The 13,351-nt window shown below is 44.0% G+C and overlaps 2 protein-coding genes across 4 annotated transcripts in view; one reads left to right on the forward strand and one right to left on the reverse strand.

The window, feature by feature from the left end:
* LYPD1 (LY6/PLAUR domain containing 1) overlaps positions 1-1,112 on the forward strand; it is a 31,740-nt gene extending 30,628 nt beyond the window's left edge. For both annotated transcript variants that reach the window (XM_023527520.1, XM_011354513.2), the window contains one exon: positions 834-1,112. In XM_023527520.1, the coding sequence (XP_023383288.1) occupies positions 834-1,069 (236 nt within the window). In that variant the 3' untranslated portion in view covers positions 1,070-1,112. The remainder of the gene's footprint in view (positions 1-833) is intronic.
* Positions 1,113-1,433: 321 nt separating this feature from the next.
* Positions 1,434-13,351, reverse strand: part of GPR39 (G protein-coupled receptor 39) — a 192,906-nt gene continuing 180,988 nt past the window's right edge. For both annotated transcript variants that reach the window (XM_023527519.1, XM_011354512.2), the window contains one exon: positions 1,434-1,987. In XM_023527519.1, the coding sequence (XP_023383287.1) occupies positions 1,485-1,987 (503 nt within the window). In that variant the 3' untranslated portion in view covers positions 1,434-1,484. The remainder of the gene's footprint in view (positions 1,988-13,351) is intronic.

The raw sequence follows: 13,351 nt of genomic DNA on the forward strand, positions 1-13,351 counted from the left end.
CACAGCTCTCTGAAGAAAGCACTTAAACAAGCTTAGCTATTATCATTTGAATTGAATAAAACGTCCAGCTTTAAGAACTCATGATGGCTATGCTGCAATTTCGACACGACACAGGTGCTCTTTAAGGTAGGTCCTCCAGTCTTATCAGGAATCTCATTTCTGTGCCCACACAGTGTGTGTTAAGTGCTGACTATGTGATTCAACTTGGCAAGTGACCATATGTTCTAAGGGCAAAGCTCTTTCCCTGAGAATAAGGCTGTCCTGGGCACATGGCCAGCCAGGTCAGCCCTCACTAAACCCAGTGGACCTCTCAAACCTAGGAAAAATCAGGGCCCCTTCGGTAGGGATCTGATTTATTCCCACTGGGATTTGGTCTTTATTCAGAAAATTCTAGGATTTAATAAATAAATAGTCTAGAGGCATTTCTCCATGGTCACTTACAAAGTAATAACAGAAATAAAAGATCTTGATGTGTAGCTTGTGGTTCTCTCTGGCATGAGATAGTTTGAACAAAAAAAAAAAAAAAGGAAAAAACTTTATCTAGTACACTTTTTAAAAAGTGAACTTTAGTTTCGACAACTCTTTATTCACTGGCATAGCATCTCAAATAGCTTTTGGAACAATTCTGTCAAAAGTAGTGAAATGATGACTGCCTCCTTTACCACTTATCTCTTGTGTTTTGTGGAGCTCAGTGAAACAACCAGAAGCACCTCCCTGGCCCACCGAGTCTCAGGGCTGTGAGAAGGGGAAGGACACACTGGGATCTGGGCTCAGAGGGACTTTGTCTGTTGGCCAGTGCAGGTTAACCCAGCTTCTGTGGGTCTTTGTTGCAGGGATCATGTACCGCAAGTCGTGTGCATCGTCAGCGGCCTGCCTCATTGCCTCGGCTGGGTATCAGTCCTTCTGCTCCCCAGGGAAACTGAACTCGGTGTGCATCAGCTGCTGCAACACCCCTCTGTGCAATGGACCCCGGCCCAAGAAAAGGAGCAGCTCTGCCTCGGCCCTTCAGCCAGGGCTCCCCACCACCATCCTGCTCCTCAAGTTAGCCCTCTTCGCGGGACACTGCTGAAGCTGGAGATGCTAGCCCATCCTTCAATGTCCTTCTGGCCCTCGCTTTCCCTGCTTCACAAGGTTCTTCTGGGTGTCCTTAGATTCTGGGTAGGGATTCTGCATTCTCTTTTAGTTCCTTTGCAAATAATGAAAGAGTTCCATGTAAAACATTTTTGTAAGCTCTAAATTCAGTCTGAATTTTCAGTGTGTACTTAAAGGAAAGGAGAGGGTGGCTTGAAAGCCCCACTCCCTTCTGTAACCAGAGTGAAGGCCTGGCTTGCAGAATCAGCCCTTCGGAGACAATTCAGTGGGCATCTGCCTTTTCCAGGGCCCCTAGATTCTACTCCTGTCCCTGATGGGGGCACTGGCTATTTTGCCACTGCTTTGTGAGGGGAATGTCGCTTTTGTTGGAGGAGGGCTTTCGTACTTGACTTTCACACTTCATGTTCCTGAAAACCATTCTCTGCAGCAGAATTGTCTGGTTTTGTCTCCCACTTGGGCCCTGATGACTCGAGACTCAATTGCTGGGGCTCAGCCTCGGCCTCGCTCTGGAAAGTGCTTAAGAAAACCTTGTTAGGTCTCCTTGTAGAGGAATTGCGCCCGGAAGCAATGAAAATCAGTGGGCGGCGTGCGGAGCGGGCGCTGTCCGTGGTGGAAGAGACAAAGGTGCGCAGACGCTTCTCGTGGTTGGCGTGCTGCAGCGTCAGGTGGCAGCGCAGCACCTGCCCGAACACCCTGCGGAACTGCCGCGAGGACACGTTGTACAGGAGCGGGTTGATGACCGAGCTCAGGTAGAAGAATGTGTCCGAGAAGGGGAGAAGGATCATGTACGCCCGGAAGTAGGACCTCGTCCAGTCGTACTTGGGTCTGGCTGCAGCCATGATCCTCCGAACCTGGTTAGGCATCCAGCAGACGGCCAGCGTCACAACAATCAGCCCTGAGCAGACAAGAGGGGGTGGGGAGGGGTAGAAATACAGCATGAGAACAACAACAAAAAAACCATAAAATTTTTAGCCCCTCAGTTCTGTGCTTACTGGCCAGGAAATGGTACCAATTTTTCAATGTTGTCTTTGACAGCTTCTTTTGCCACTAGCAAAAAAGAATTTAACACCGTTTCAAGGCTGGGGGCATTTGCTATGTTAAAGACCATTAAATGCTTTAGACAGTTTATTTATACCTGTTGATGCCTGTTAATTTAAACGTTTTCATTGTTGTTCGTGTATCCAGAAAGCATTTTATGTACTTCATTAATCTAGTTTTATCTTTGTTAAAAAAAAAAATGTATACAGTATAGCCATATCAGATGAAACATTTGTATTTTAAAGAAGACCCAATGATATCTTCAAGACAAATGGAAGTGGCACCCCCTTGGGAATGAAGAAGCATATTTAGTGACACTGATGTTGCATTCAATTTCAAGGGAAGCCACTTCAGGACTAGCCCATCACTGAGGATGTTTTTTGGACATATATTTACTAGGTGTACACATATCTGTAAAGCACTGCTGTTTCTTTTCAAATGTTTTTAAATAAGACAGTTATCTAAAAACAATGGAAAATAAAAAACTCCCTTCAATTTCAGCTGTAACATGCTCATTGTCCTTGTGGCACTGAGCTCCAGTCTCAACAGACCAGAAATGAGACATGACTCAGTGGCCCCTCAAGTGGATCAAAAGCTGACTACATGGACATGTTTGCATACCCACATATCTGCATTCTAATTTACACAATCATTATTTCTATGACCTCTGACAAAGAAAAAAGATTCTATTAGACCACAGACAACACAAGTTCCATGAACGTTTATTCCACAGTGACCATTCTCCCCCGCCCCCCCCGCCCCAATCCCCAACCAAGAAAAGTCAGATAACACATCTGTAGCACATTTGCTCTCTTCTCTTGGGTTAGGGGGAGGGCAAGAGGACAAGTCACCAGAATGTAAGATCCATGTGCAGAGCTGATATCTTAAAGCTATGCTTTAGATTTTCAGAAATGTTTCATCCCTCTCCTAAATTTGAATAATAAGGAAAATTTATTCACATTTTCAATCCTTCTGATTTTTTAGGAAACCACAGGGAAGCAGTTGTTGGCATTGACCCCTTCTTGCCTCTGGTTGATGGTAAATGTTTCATTAATAAATGCTCTGGGAAAGAGAGCCATGCTTATGCATCCAGGCTTTGCACTCTCACATGCACTCACTTGAGCATCCCTCCTTGCCTGGCGGCACAGCGCCCTATCTGTGTTCTCTGGCACTGAAATAACCCAGCTCCCCCAGCAAGAAATCCTCCACAAATACCAGCTGTCAGCAAAGGGGGCCCTAGGAACTCTGCTCCCCAGTTAGTTTCCAAGGGTTACTCTTGTCAAACCTCAGCACAAGCTTGAAATACAAACCAATCTGCTTATTTCTTTTGAGTTTGCTACCCTAAGAGCACTCAGTAAATCTAAAAAGAAAATAAGCAAAGTTACATACTGATCTCATGAAAGGTAAAAAAGATCACCTTAAGTCAAGAGTATATTCTGAATCACCTAGTTACAGCTGCTGAATGAGAACAAAAATCAACCTTTTTTCTGATTTTAAAAAAATATTTGCAGGAGAAATTGGAGACTTTTCACTGCTTTGAAAAGCATGGGCATTTCCAGACAACTGTGTTATTCCAAGTGTGTTATCTCGCCTTGTTTTTATCTCACACAGCTCCAACTGAAAGCTTCATCTCATTAATTGTGAAGGAGCAAGGAAGCTCACCATACCCAGAGAAGCTATGCATCTTCACAAACTTTTAAATTTTTTTCTCTTCGCTGCCACTGAATTTCAGAGAATAGTACCGCCATCCTCATCTGAGGACTTATTTCCTAGAATATGGAATTTGAGCACAGGGTTTAGATGTGTGCTATGCTACACTGTGAGAAGTTGTACTTCAGACAGCAAGAACCTAGAAAGGCAATAAGAACCACCTTGTACTTACCACGGCTTGAATATAGCACAGCTTTTAAAGCCAGCCTAAAGAAAGGCAATGAGAAAAGAGGGCATGGTTATGTGCAAGCAGAGAGAAGTTATAAAATTGCTCTTCTTCTGTCCTGTCTTTGCTCCTGTTCTATTGATTTCCTATTTGCATGGCCCTTATTCCTCTGTTACCTTCACCCCCTTTGCCTGGCATCAAATGTTCTCGATTGACCATCACATCAAAAGAAGCAGAGTTTGGAAAAAACCAAGATGCCAGCATCTCAGGTATGAGGCAAGAGGAAGGGACAGATGAAGAGTTATGGCCTAGTTTGTAGTTTTAGCCAGGATAGAATTCTTACTCAAGAATCGAAATGAGCTAAAGTAGGTAAGTGAGAGATACCTTAGTCTGAACGGGTAGCAGAACACAGGTGACTAGACCCAAGTTTCTCAGTGATGAGAAAAATAAGGGAAATATCAGGTATAGAAGTAGGTAGATTAGAAACTATAATCTTGGAGAATGAGAGACAAAGAGCTGATTTAGAAATAGACAGGGATTAAAGATTAGGCATCAGACAGGTCTTGAGGTACGACCAAGAATAATGCTTAATATTTATTGAGTATTAATTTCTCATTTCTGATAACAACCAGATAAGATCAAAACTGTTACCTTTGTTATACAGATGAGGAAGTTGAGTCTCAGAGAAGGTTAGTTGCCCATGTGCTATAACTAGGACACATGCTGGCTGAACTCCAAAATCCACGATATGTATTTTTTTTCTCAAAGACAATATTGTCTGTTTTGCATATTTTCAATTTGAAAAGTACAGAAAATGCAAGATGGTAAACATGAGCCATAATTCTATCATGGAAAGTGGATGTTTAGCAGCACTGTCCACTCGAAATATAATGTAAGCCACGTGTAATTTTAAAATTTCAAGTAGCCACATTCGAAAAGTCAAAAGAGACAGGGGAAATCTATTTTAATAAGTTTTTTAATCCAATATTACCATTTCACATGCAGTTTCAATACATAATCAACCTAATATTCATGAGATGTTTCACATTCTTTTTTTTCATAATAAGTCTTTGAAACCCAGTGTGGCTTTTATCCTAACAGCACATTTCAGTTGGGACCAGCCATAGGTGGCCACTGGCTACAGCACAGGTATAAGTAATGCTTATAGCTCCCCCTCAAAATCGCAAGGCTCCTTATTTCTTCTTGTTCCCATTTCTCTGCCTCCTTCCCAGCCACATACCCTGAAAAGTCCTGCCAAACCAAGGACCCCCACCACACACACACACACACACACACACACACACGCACACATGCACACACACACATACACACGCACACACACCGCCCACTTAGCCCGTATTTATCATCCTAAGATTCTGCCAATGAAACCAAGGTTGACGCCTGATCGTATTTCTGAGTGTGCATTCTCTCAGCCATGGTGTAGAACGGGTTTATCGGATCTTTTCACATAAAGCCTTCTGTATCAGGGGACTACAAATTATCTAAACCCTAAATAATTTTGAAAACACAAATTTCTATCTTGCATCTCTCATTCTATATCTTGCCTAGTCATTTTGGAATAACTGGCAGGGCTGTTGGAATATACTACCTCCATCTCAATTAGAGGTGGGGAAAATGGCTGGTGCCTTTCCTCCTGTGCTTTGAAAGATAATTTTGTTCCAGGAAAATGGAGCATTGGCCATATAGGTACAGCCAGTGACAAATGTGAGGTGTGTGCCTGTGGGCAATGAAATAGAGCTTAGCCTCTGATGGAAGGAAGGGGGGACCAAACCAGCATCCTTGTAAAATTTGTCATTTTATAAGGACAAGTAATTGCTCACTTTTACATTTGGAAAAAAAAAAAAAGTTCATTAATTTAGATGACACATTGTTGAAAACAAATAGCATGTCCAAAGGTGTTGGTATTCGGGCTGTTTGCCACTGATTCGGCTATAGTCTCGGTTACTCTGTAGCTGAGACAAAACTTTAAAGTCTTAGTCACACCTTAATAGATAGAGCATATTAAAGATATGACTAAATTTACGTTTGGTCACAATCAATTTGGACTTGTATATTACATTGGGGAAAATCTATAATGCTTTGGTCTGTGTGGTGTAACGTGCAGCCTGCAGTTAAATAACTTCAGTATAAACTTGAATGAAGATCAGTGAACTGAACCCAGTCATGTAAAACAGGTAAACAGTTTTAACTGAATTATTGATAGATCTGTATTGTACTCCAGACAGCCTCGCACTCTGGGTTAAGAAATACCTTCATATTTTATCTGTTTTTCTACAAAGCACTTCCATTTTTCCTCCTTGATCACTACACTAAAATGACAAGAGCCATTAGATAATGACACAGATTTATACCCGGCAGAGTGAGGTTGTTTAAAAAACAGAAGTGATGCAGATGTCCAACAACATCCCGCACTGAAGCCTGACATTTCAACAGCATCCATGTCAGGCTGCTTGGTTTCGTCTTCAAAAGTGCATTAAACTGTGCCGCCAGGGACATGTCGGCGTTCACGCAACTGACACGGTGCTCTGTTTTCTCCCTTCTGGCATTTAAAGTGAAGGGAGCTACTTGTACCCCAGAACTCTTAGAGTCATCAGAGACTGGGAGGCGGGAAGAGAGACCCACCGCAGAAATCCCTCATCCTACAAATGACAGAACTGAGGTGAAGTGACTCACTCAAGGTCTCACAGGTCTGGGTGGCAGGATGCCCACTACCTTGCCATACTGTTCGGAACACTGGATTCTACCCTAGACTGACAAACAAGCCTATCATATTTAAATGTACTTTTGTTTTTCAGGTTTAGGCTCAAGTGCTGACCATTCTCAGTGTGGAATGCAGTGACAGGCAGGACTATCTTAGACCAGACCCCTGGCTAAAGTCAGTGCAACACCTTTTCAATACACTGTCTGAGTTCAGTTTTAGAACTAGGTCCCTCAAGAACAGGTACATGACAAAGCTCTGAAGGATGCATCCCCCCACCCCAGGGCAAAGAAAGGTGAAGTCCAGCCAGAGGGAGCTGAAGAATGTTCAGAAAACAAAATATGATTCCAGGTCATGACCTGGTGACCAAGCCTGTAATGACTCCATCTATCTATCTGTCTGTCTCTCTGTCCATCCATTCATTCATCTATCTAGCCATCCATCCATCTTACATAAGCACCTGCTAGAAAAGAATACTTAGCTAGTACTAAGCAGAAAAGATGCAAAAATTTGATCTTTCCCCCAAGCAAAGATATTTTGTGTGATTTAAAGAAATCCTAAAGATTTGCTTTTCCACTGGATGTTGGAGTCACATTTTACTGAATCATTGAAACCTTAAGGGTGCTGAGAGGGTTGTTGAGTATGACTTAGGATTTCTGTGATTAGTATAGCCTTTCCATACTCTTCTTGCCCCAATATTCTAACTTCTCTCTCACCCTGACCACAGTAAGCAGGAATTAGACAGCCCCTTCCCTTCCACCACTAATTTAAGTTCTCTGCACTTTGTTTATTCACTCAGCAAATATTTCTTGACTGGCCGGAGTCTATTATAAACCCTGTCCTAGGCACTGATAAAAAGTTGAGGAGGATGAGGCAGCCACAGCTTGGTGACCATTTGCAAAGAGCTATCAGAGCAGTCTGGAAAGGGCATTATGGCAGCAATGAGAAGGGCTAGCCGACCACACAATGGGGAACACTCAAGACAGAAAAATTAAAGGAGAGGAAGAGTAAACAGTAGCCAGGAAAAGAGTAGCCAGGCAAAGACACAGCATGAATAGGCCATGGAGGAATGCAAGGGTCAGCTCACCTTCTGAGAGCTGCAAGGCTCACTGTGACCAGAACAAAGGGGTGGGTGGAGACAGGGGGTGGGAAAGAAAGATGGTTAGAAAATACTCCTTCAGGTTTTGTGGACAATAAATTAATTTGCATATAGTAGGGTGAGGAACATCTGCTTGTCAACTGACATTTAAATAGCAATTGCCAGTGGAAAGTAAGCATATGGTTAGTTGAATGAAGAGCCATCCATCCATCTTACATATCCATCCAATAAAAGGTTTTAGCACTCTCTCAATTTATATCTTTTGTGTTTGCCAATCTGCTTCTGCCAGCCAGTTGAGACATGATCTCACTAGTTGGCTTTGTCCAACACCAGGAGCTCAAATCAGCACCAACCTTGATTTAGTCTTTAATATCTAAGACAGTGATCCTTAAAAGGAGGATCCTGGAATAGCAGCATCAGCCACACCTGAGAACTTGTTAGAACTGCACATGTTAAGTCTGATTTGAATCAGACTCAGGCTGGAGCCTGGCAGTCCAAGGTTAGGAAGCCCACTGTTGGCTCTGATGCTCACTCAGATCTGAGAACCACTGGTCTAAGAGAAGCACAAATTGAGGTAGAGCCCTAATTTGTGGGCATTGTGGGGCCCTATCACTGTCACATGCTTGCTTCTGAAGCATCACATTTTGAGTGTCTACAGTCTGAGTGGACAGTAAGAACCCCTCCCTCTAGTTAATCTCCTTGACAACCAGCTTGCCAGGCTCTCTCAGTCCTGGTACAGGCCTCCCCCTTGGTCCTGTCTCCCATCTTTTTTCTCTCTTTTGTCCATTTGCTCCTTTTCTTCTCCCTTCTCCCTACTCTTTCCCCGCCTCCATTTCTCTTCTTTCTTTACATGTTTCTCCAGTAGATAAACCAATGGCATCTCTCTTCTTCTTTTTTCCCCCTTTCTCCCCGCCGTCTTTTCCCAAGATCAACATAAACCAAGCCATCTTCAGCCTTTGCCTACATTGCTAGTACATACCTTTTCTCCCTTTCCGTTATTTTCTTAAAAGACTTTGAGAAGGTGACTGCATTAGCAGCAAGCAAGTTCTCTAATAGCTAACAAGTGGCTTCCTGTGACACGATCACCACTCATTGCCATGTTTGCCAAAGGAAAGCGGAGAGGCTTTAGAAGTAACAGAGGATGTGAGGGACACAGGTGGTGACCATGCACTGGACATACCCCCCACTAATAGCCAGCTCCATGTCCAATGTCCTCTGGCCCTGCCAGGGCTTGCCTGGATACCTTGCGGTCACTTTTCCAGTGACCTACGAGCTTAGTGATCTTCATTTAAACCAGTCTGACTTCTTGCCCTCTTTCCTACTGAGAAATGTTCTATAAGACAAGATAGAAGAACGATTGGGATTTGTTTTTCAGAGAAGGGTGCAGGCCACAACTTTAAAATGATGTAAAGGCCACAGATGGCTGCTTCTGTCCAAGAAAATAGATGGTTTGATGTCCCGTCCTTGTCCCAGCTATTTGATGGAGCCCAAAAAGACTTTCTCCCCAGTGTGGCTCCAACCACCGTGTGGAAGGCAGAGACCCAGATTCCAAATGACTTGCAATTTGCTCAGCATTCCATCCATCTCACTCTGCTCTACAAGCTTCGATACAAGAAGAAAAACTATAAATCGCTACAATAATATATATATTTCTAAAATAAGCCCTTCTGTCTGGGAGCTATAGGACAGCCACTTGCACTCAAATTAAGCAGCATTTAGGGCTGTCATCATGGTTTAGCGCCTCTGCTTCTCGATGAATGCATGGAAAATGATGAACTAGAATCTATTAAATATTTTTCTATGTGGATCTCAATTGTATGCACCTGTGTGGTTTTCTCTGCAAACAGTCTATTCTAAATCTACTACTAGTAAAGTCCCCATGTGCGGTTTAGCTACAAAGGCTCATAGCTGTTTGTCAGCAAGACAAGTCAAACCAAATGTGTCTTCCCTTAGAACACACAGCCCGGGAGTGAGTGGTGGTCACGAGAGACACCCTCCACGCCGGCTGGGGAAGCTGTGGCCTGTGCGATGGCTAGGCTATCTCCTCCAGTGGGTCAACTCAGACCACCCTAGCACTGGCCGTGCCACTTATACACTGCCTAATGCTAAAAGGCTGCAGTTTCTAATTGAATTTAATTCCCTGCAAATGGTAGAGAACTAAAACACCTAACGGAATGTTAGCACTGAAAAAGCCTCAGAGATGAATCTACTGGGGAGCCAGCTGAATCCCCAGAAAAGTGGGACAAGGTGCCCAAAATCACACAGCCCGGGAGTCTAAACATAGGACCTTCCAGTCTGGTAGTGTTTGCACTGGCCCCGAGCTGCTTGCAGAGCCCAATGTAACCAGGTGGACTTCGGATGGAGCAGCACTCAGCCAAGCGCGTGCAACAAAGGTAACATGGGCATGTCAGGGGTGTGGAGGAGAGAGGACATGCCTGCAGATCTCGTGCCCTGCCTCTCTCCAAGGTCCGTGCTTGCAAGTCCTCTGTGCAGCGGGACTCTGGACCCTGGGAGAATGAGCACTGAGTGCCTGTGACTGAGGCAGGCCAGCCCCAGAAGGGGCAAGTAACCCTCCCTAGTCTGTTCTATTTTTTGTTCTTCAAGCCTTTGAGCGTGCCGATCCCTCTACCTAGGCTACATCTTCCTTATCCTCTGCACTTCCTCCTCCTCTATCCCTTCCTCCCTCCTCTTATTACCCCAATTGCCCATGCTTTGTCCAGCTCTTATTCTACAAGTTTCTGCTTAGTGGCACTGCCTCCAGGAAGCCTTCCTTGTCTCCACAAGGTTATATTAATTTCTTTACTATGAATTCACTAGCACCTTTTGCTTTTACCCCCGTCATCATAACACTGTAGTATAAACTAGACCATAAATTCCATGACGACAGGACTCTTCAGCTTCACTGTTATATTCTCAGCACATAACAGAAAATCTTTACACGGTAGTTCCTCAATAAATGTTTGGGGGAGGGAGGGTGGTGTTGGAGGTCCCAGGGAGGGGCTGGGTAGGAGGGCATTTAACATTCATGAACTTAATGTAAACAGAATCAATTGAAGCCAACTTCCCTGTCCAGAATGGTCAGTACTAACCCTCCTGATGCAGGACCTAGTGCCTGGATCATTTCCATCTCCTGCCCTGAGGGGAAGAAAAGGAGAGAGTGGGGAATGAAAGAAGGGATCATCTCATTCAAGAAAGACCAAAAAACCCCAGGCCCAGGAAGCCCAAGAACCCCCAAAACCAAGAGGTATAGAGAGGGGTGAGTGAGGAGTCTTGGGTTTTAAAACTGCCTTCAGAGGCCAGCAGATTTAGTTTCTCACCCCTCTGTGCTACACCAAGCCCTGAGACCTTTATGCTAAAAATCTGCTTCTTTTCTTGTTTCTCTTCAAGAAAGCCTCATGGGGTACAAACAGTAACCATGAGGATCAACAGGTGAAACAAGATGTAAAGAAACCACATTTACCAAAGAAACATGTTGGAGGACATTCACTTGTCCCAAAATAATTCACCTCCGGGCCCTGTAAATCAGTCCCCATAAAGATGCTACAAGTCTTTCATCAGAGAAGCTATAGGCCAAGACCCAAAGCATAAGGGTTGGAGGCTGCAGCCCAAGGGGGGATCTTATAGAGAAAGCACCTAGAAGAGCATCTGGTAAAGACAGTCAGAGACTATGTCTACATGATATGCCACGTGACCTCTTGAGAATGCAATCTTGCAATTATAACTCTAAATTTCCATCTGGGCACAACTTGGTTATAGGGAGTTTAGGGAGAGCAAAATATGACTGTGGCTGGATGGACACCCCTCCCACTCTATGTCTATCACAAATATTCCTGTAACATATTCCCCGCTAGCACCTCCTGCGTTGCAACTACACCCCCCAAGGGATGATCGGCTTTACTCTCTAAAGCTTGGCTCATCTGGAAAATGACGATAACTGCTGGATGATTAAAGGAGCTAATGGTTCTGAAGTGCTCAGTACAGTGCCTGCTGCCAGGTAAGGGCTCATAGCATCACCTTCATCACCTCCATTTCCACCACCACCATCATCACCATTTCCATCACCTCCTCCACCACCTTACCACCAACATCCTCACTGCCATCAAGATAGCTCCCCAGAGGTCAGAGATTTAGGAGAAGGCTGCCTATAACCACAGAATATCAGACACTTTCCAAGCCTAAACTCACTGATAAGGCCCAGAAAGATTCTGTAACTTTACCAGATTATCTCACTAATTAATAGCAGAGAGAGGACCAGAACTTCTCTTAATTTCCAGGTCACCGTTCTTGCCCCTACCTGGAAATGGGGCTCCCACTACTCTTCTTTAAGGTCCTGACTCACTTATCCCTCTTCTAACACACACACGCACACACGCACACATGCACACACGCACACACACACACGGGTATTTGGGGTTTAATGGAGCTAGAGAGGCAAGAAGTGAAGGCTGTAATAAAGGAACTGACAGAAGGCAGGATTGCAAGAAGAAGGAAAAATTCCCAATCACAGGAAGAATGGAGGCCTGAATCCCTTCCCAACTCCTGATTCCTACGCAATTCTACTCCAGGAGGAATGACAAGGGCATAACTGCCTGATCATCTGGTCAATTAGGCTAAGAAGGCCTTCACTCCCAATGAGCCTGATCCTCGCTTCTTTCCTGCATCTTCCCTCTGCCCTTGGGCACACATCTGTAGCCTCATCCAGTGCCCTATGTCCACATAACCACAATGGCACAAAGGAGAGGATAAGAGCTGCAATTTGGAGTCAGACAGACCTAGGTTTGAATCTCAGCCTTGTCATTTCCCCGCCGTGTGACCTTTGACTTACACCTCTGTGAAATGGATAAAATAAATACTATCCATCTCATGGAGTTATTGTAAGAAAAGCTAAAGGAGATGCATGCACATAAAGCACCGAGCATAGGAGCAGTAGATGAATGGCAGCTCATACTACTCATTACACAATCCAATCAGCTGCCCCGCCTGGTGGTAATGCCAGCTAGAATTAATATAGTGCATGTCTATTTTAGATACCCTTCTAAGCACTCAACTTACACTTGCTTATTTAAACCTTACAATAAGCCCCACGTAGATGGCCACTACTGTATAATTTTATTACTATTATACAGATAAGAAGTTTGAGAAATGGATAGCTTAAATGACCTTGGTAAACTCACAGCTGACAAGGGCAGGGCCAGAAGTTAGACTCAGCAGCCTGGTCAAATCCATGCCCTTGGACACACTACCCCGGTTGCCTGCCATCAGCTGGGGACCCCTGAGAGGATCAAAAATCAAATGTTTTCTGAGTCTCAAATTAAAATTAAGGTATTTCAATTCAAATGGTCACGTTCAGAAATACATTTCTTCCTGTGAGTGTCATGGTGAAAAACAGAATCTCAGCTATCAAGAAATGAAGACTCTCCTCTAACAAATCTCTATGGCAAGCAAGGTATCCATCCCTCCCAAAAGGGCCCTTTTACATTTAAAGTGAACACAATAAACTTCCCTGTTATTACAAGAAAAGCTTAAT

Source organism: Pteropus vampyrus, unplaced genomic scaffold (genome assembly GCF_000151845.1).
Source record: "Pteropus vampyrus isolate Shadow unplaced genomic scaffold, Pvam_2.0 Scaffold17, whole genome shotgun sequence".
In the NCBI taxonomy this organism is placed as follows: domain Eukaryota; kingdom Metazoa; phylum Chordata; class Mammalia; order Chiroptera; family Pteropodidae; genus Pteropus; species Pteropus vampyrus.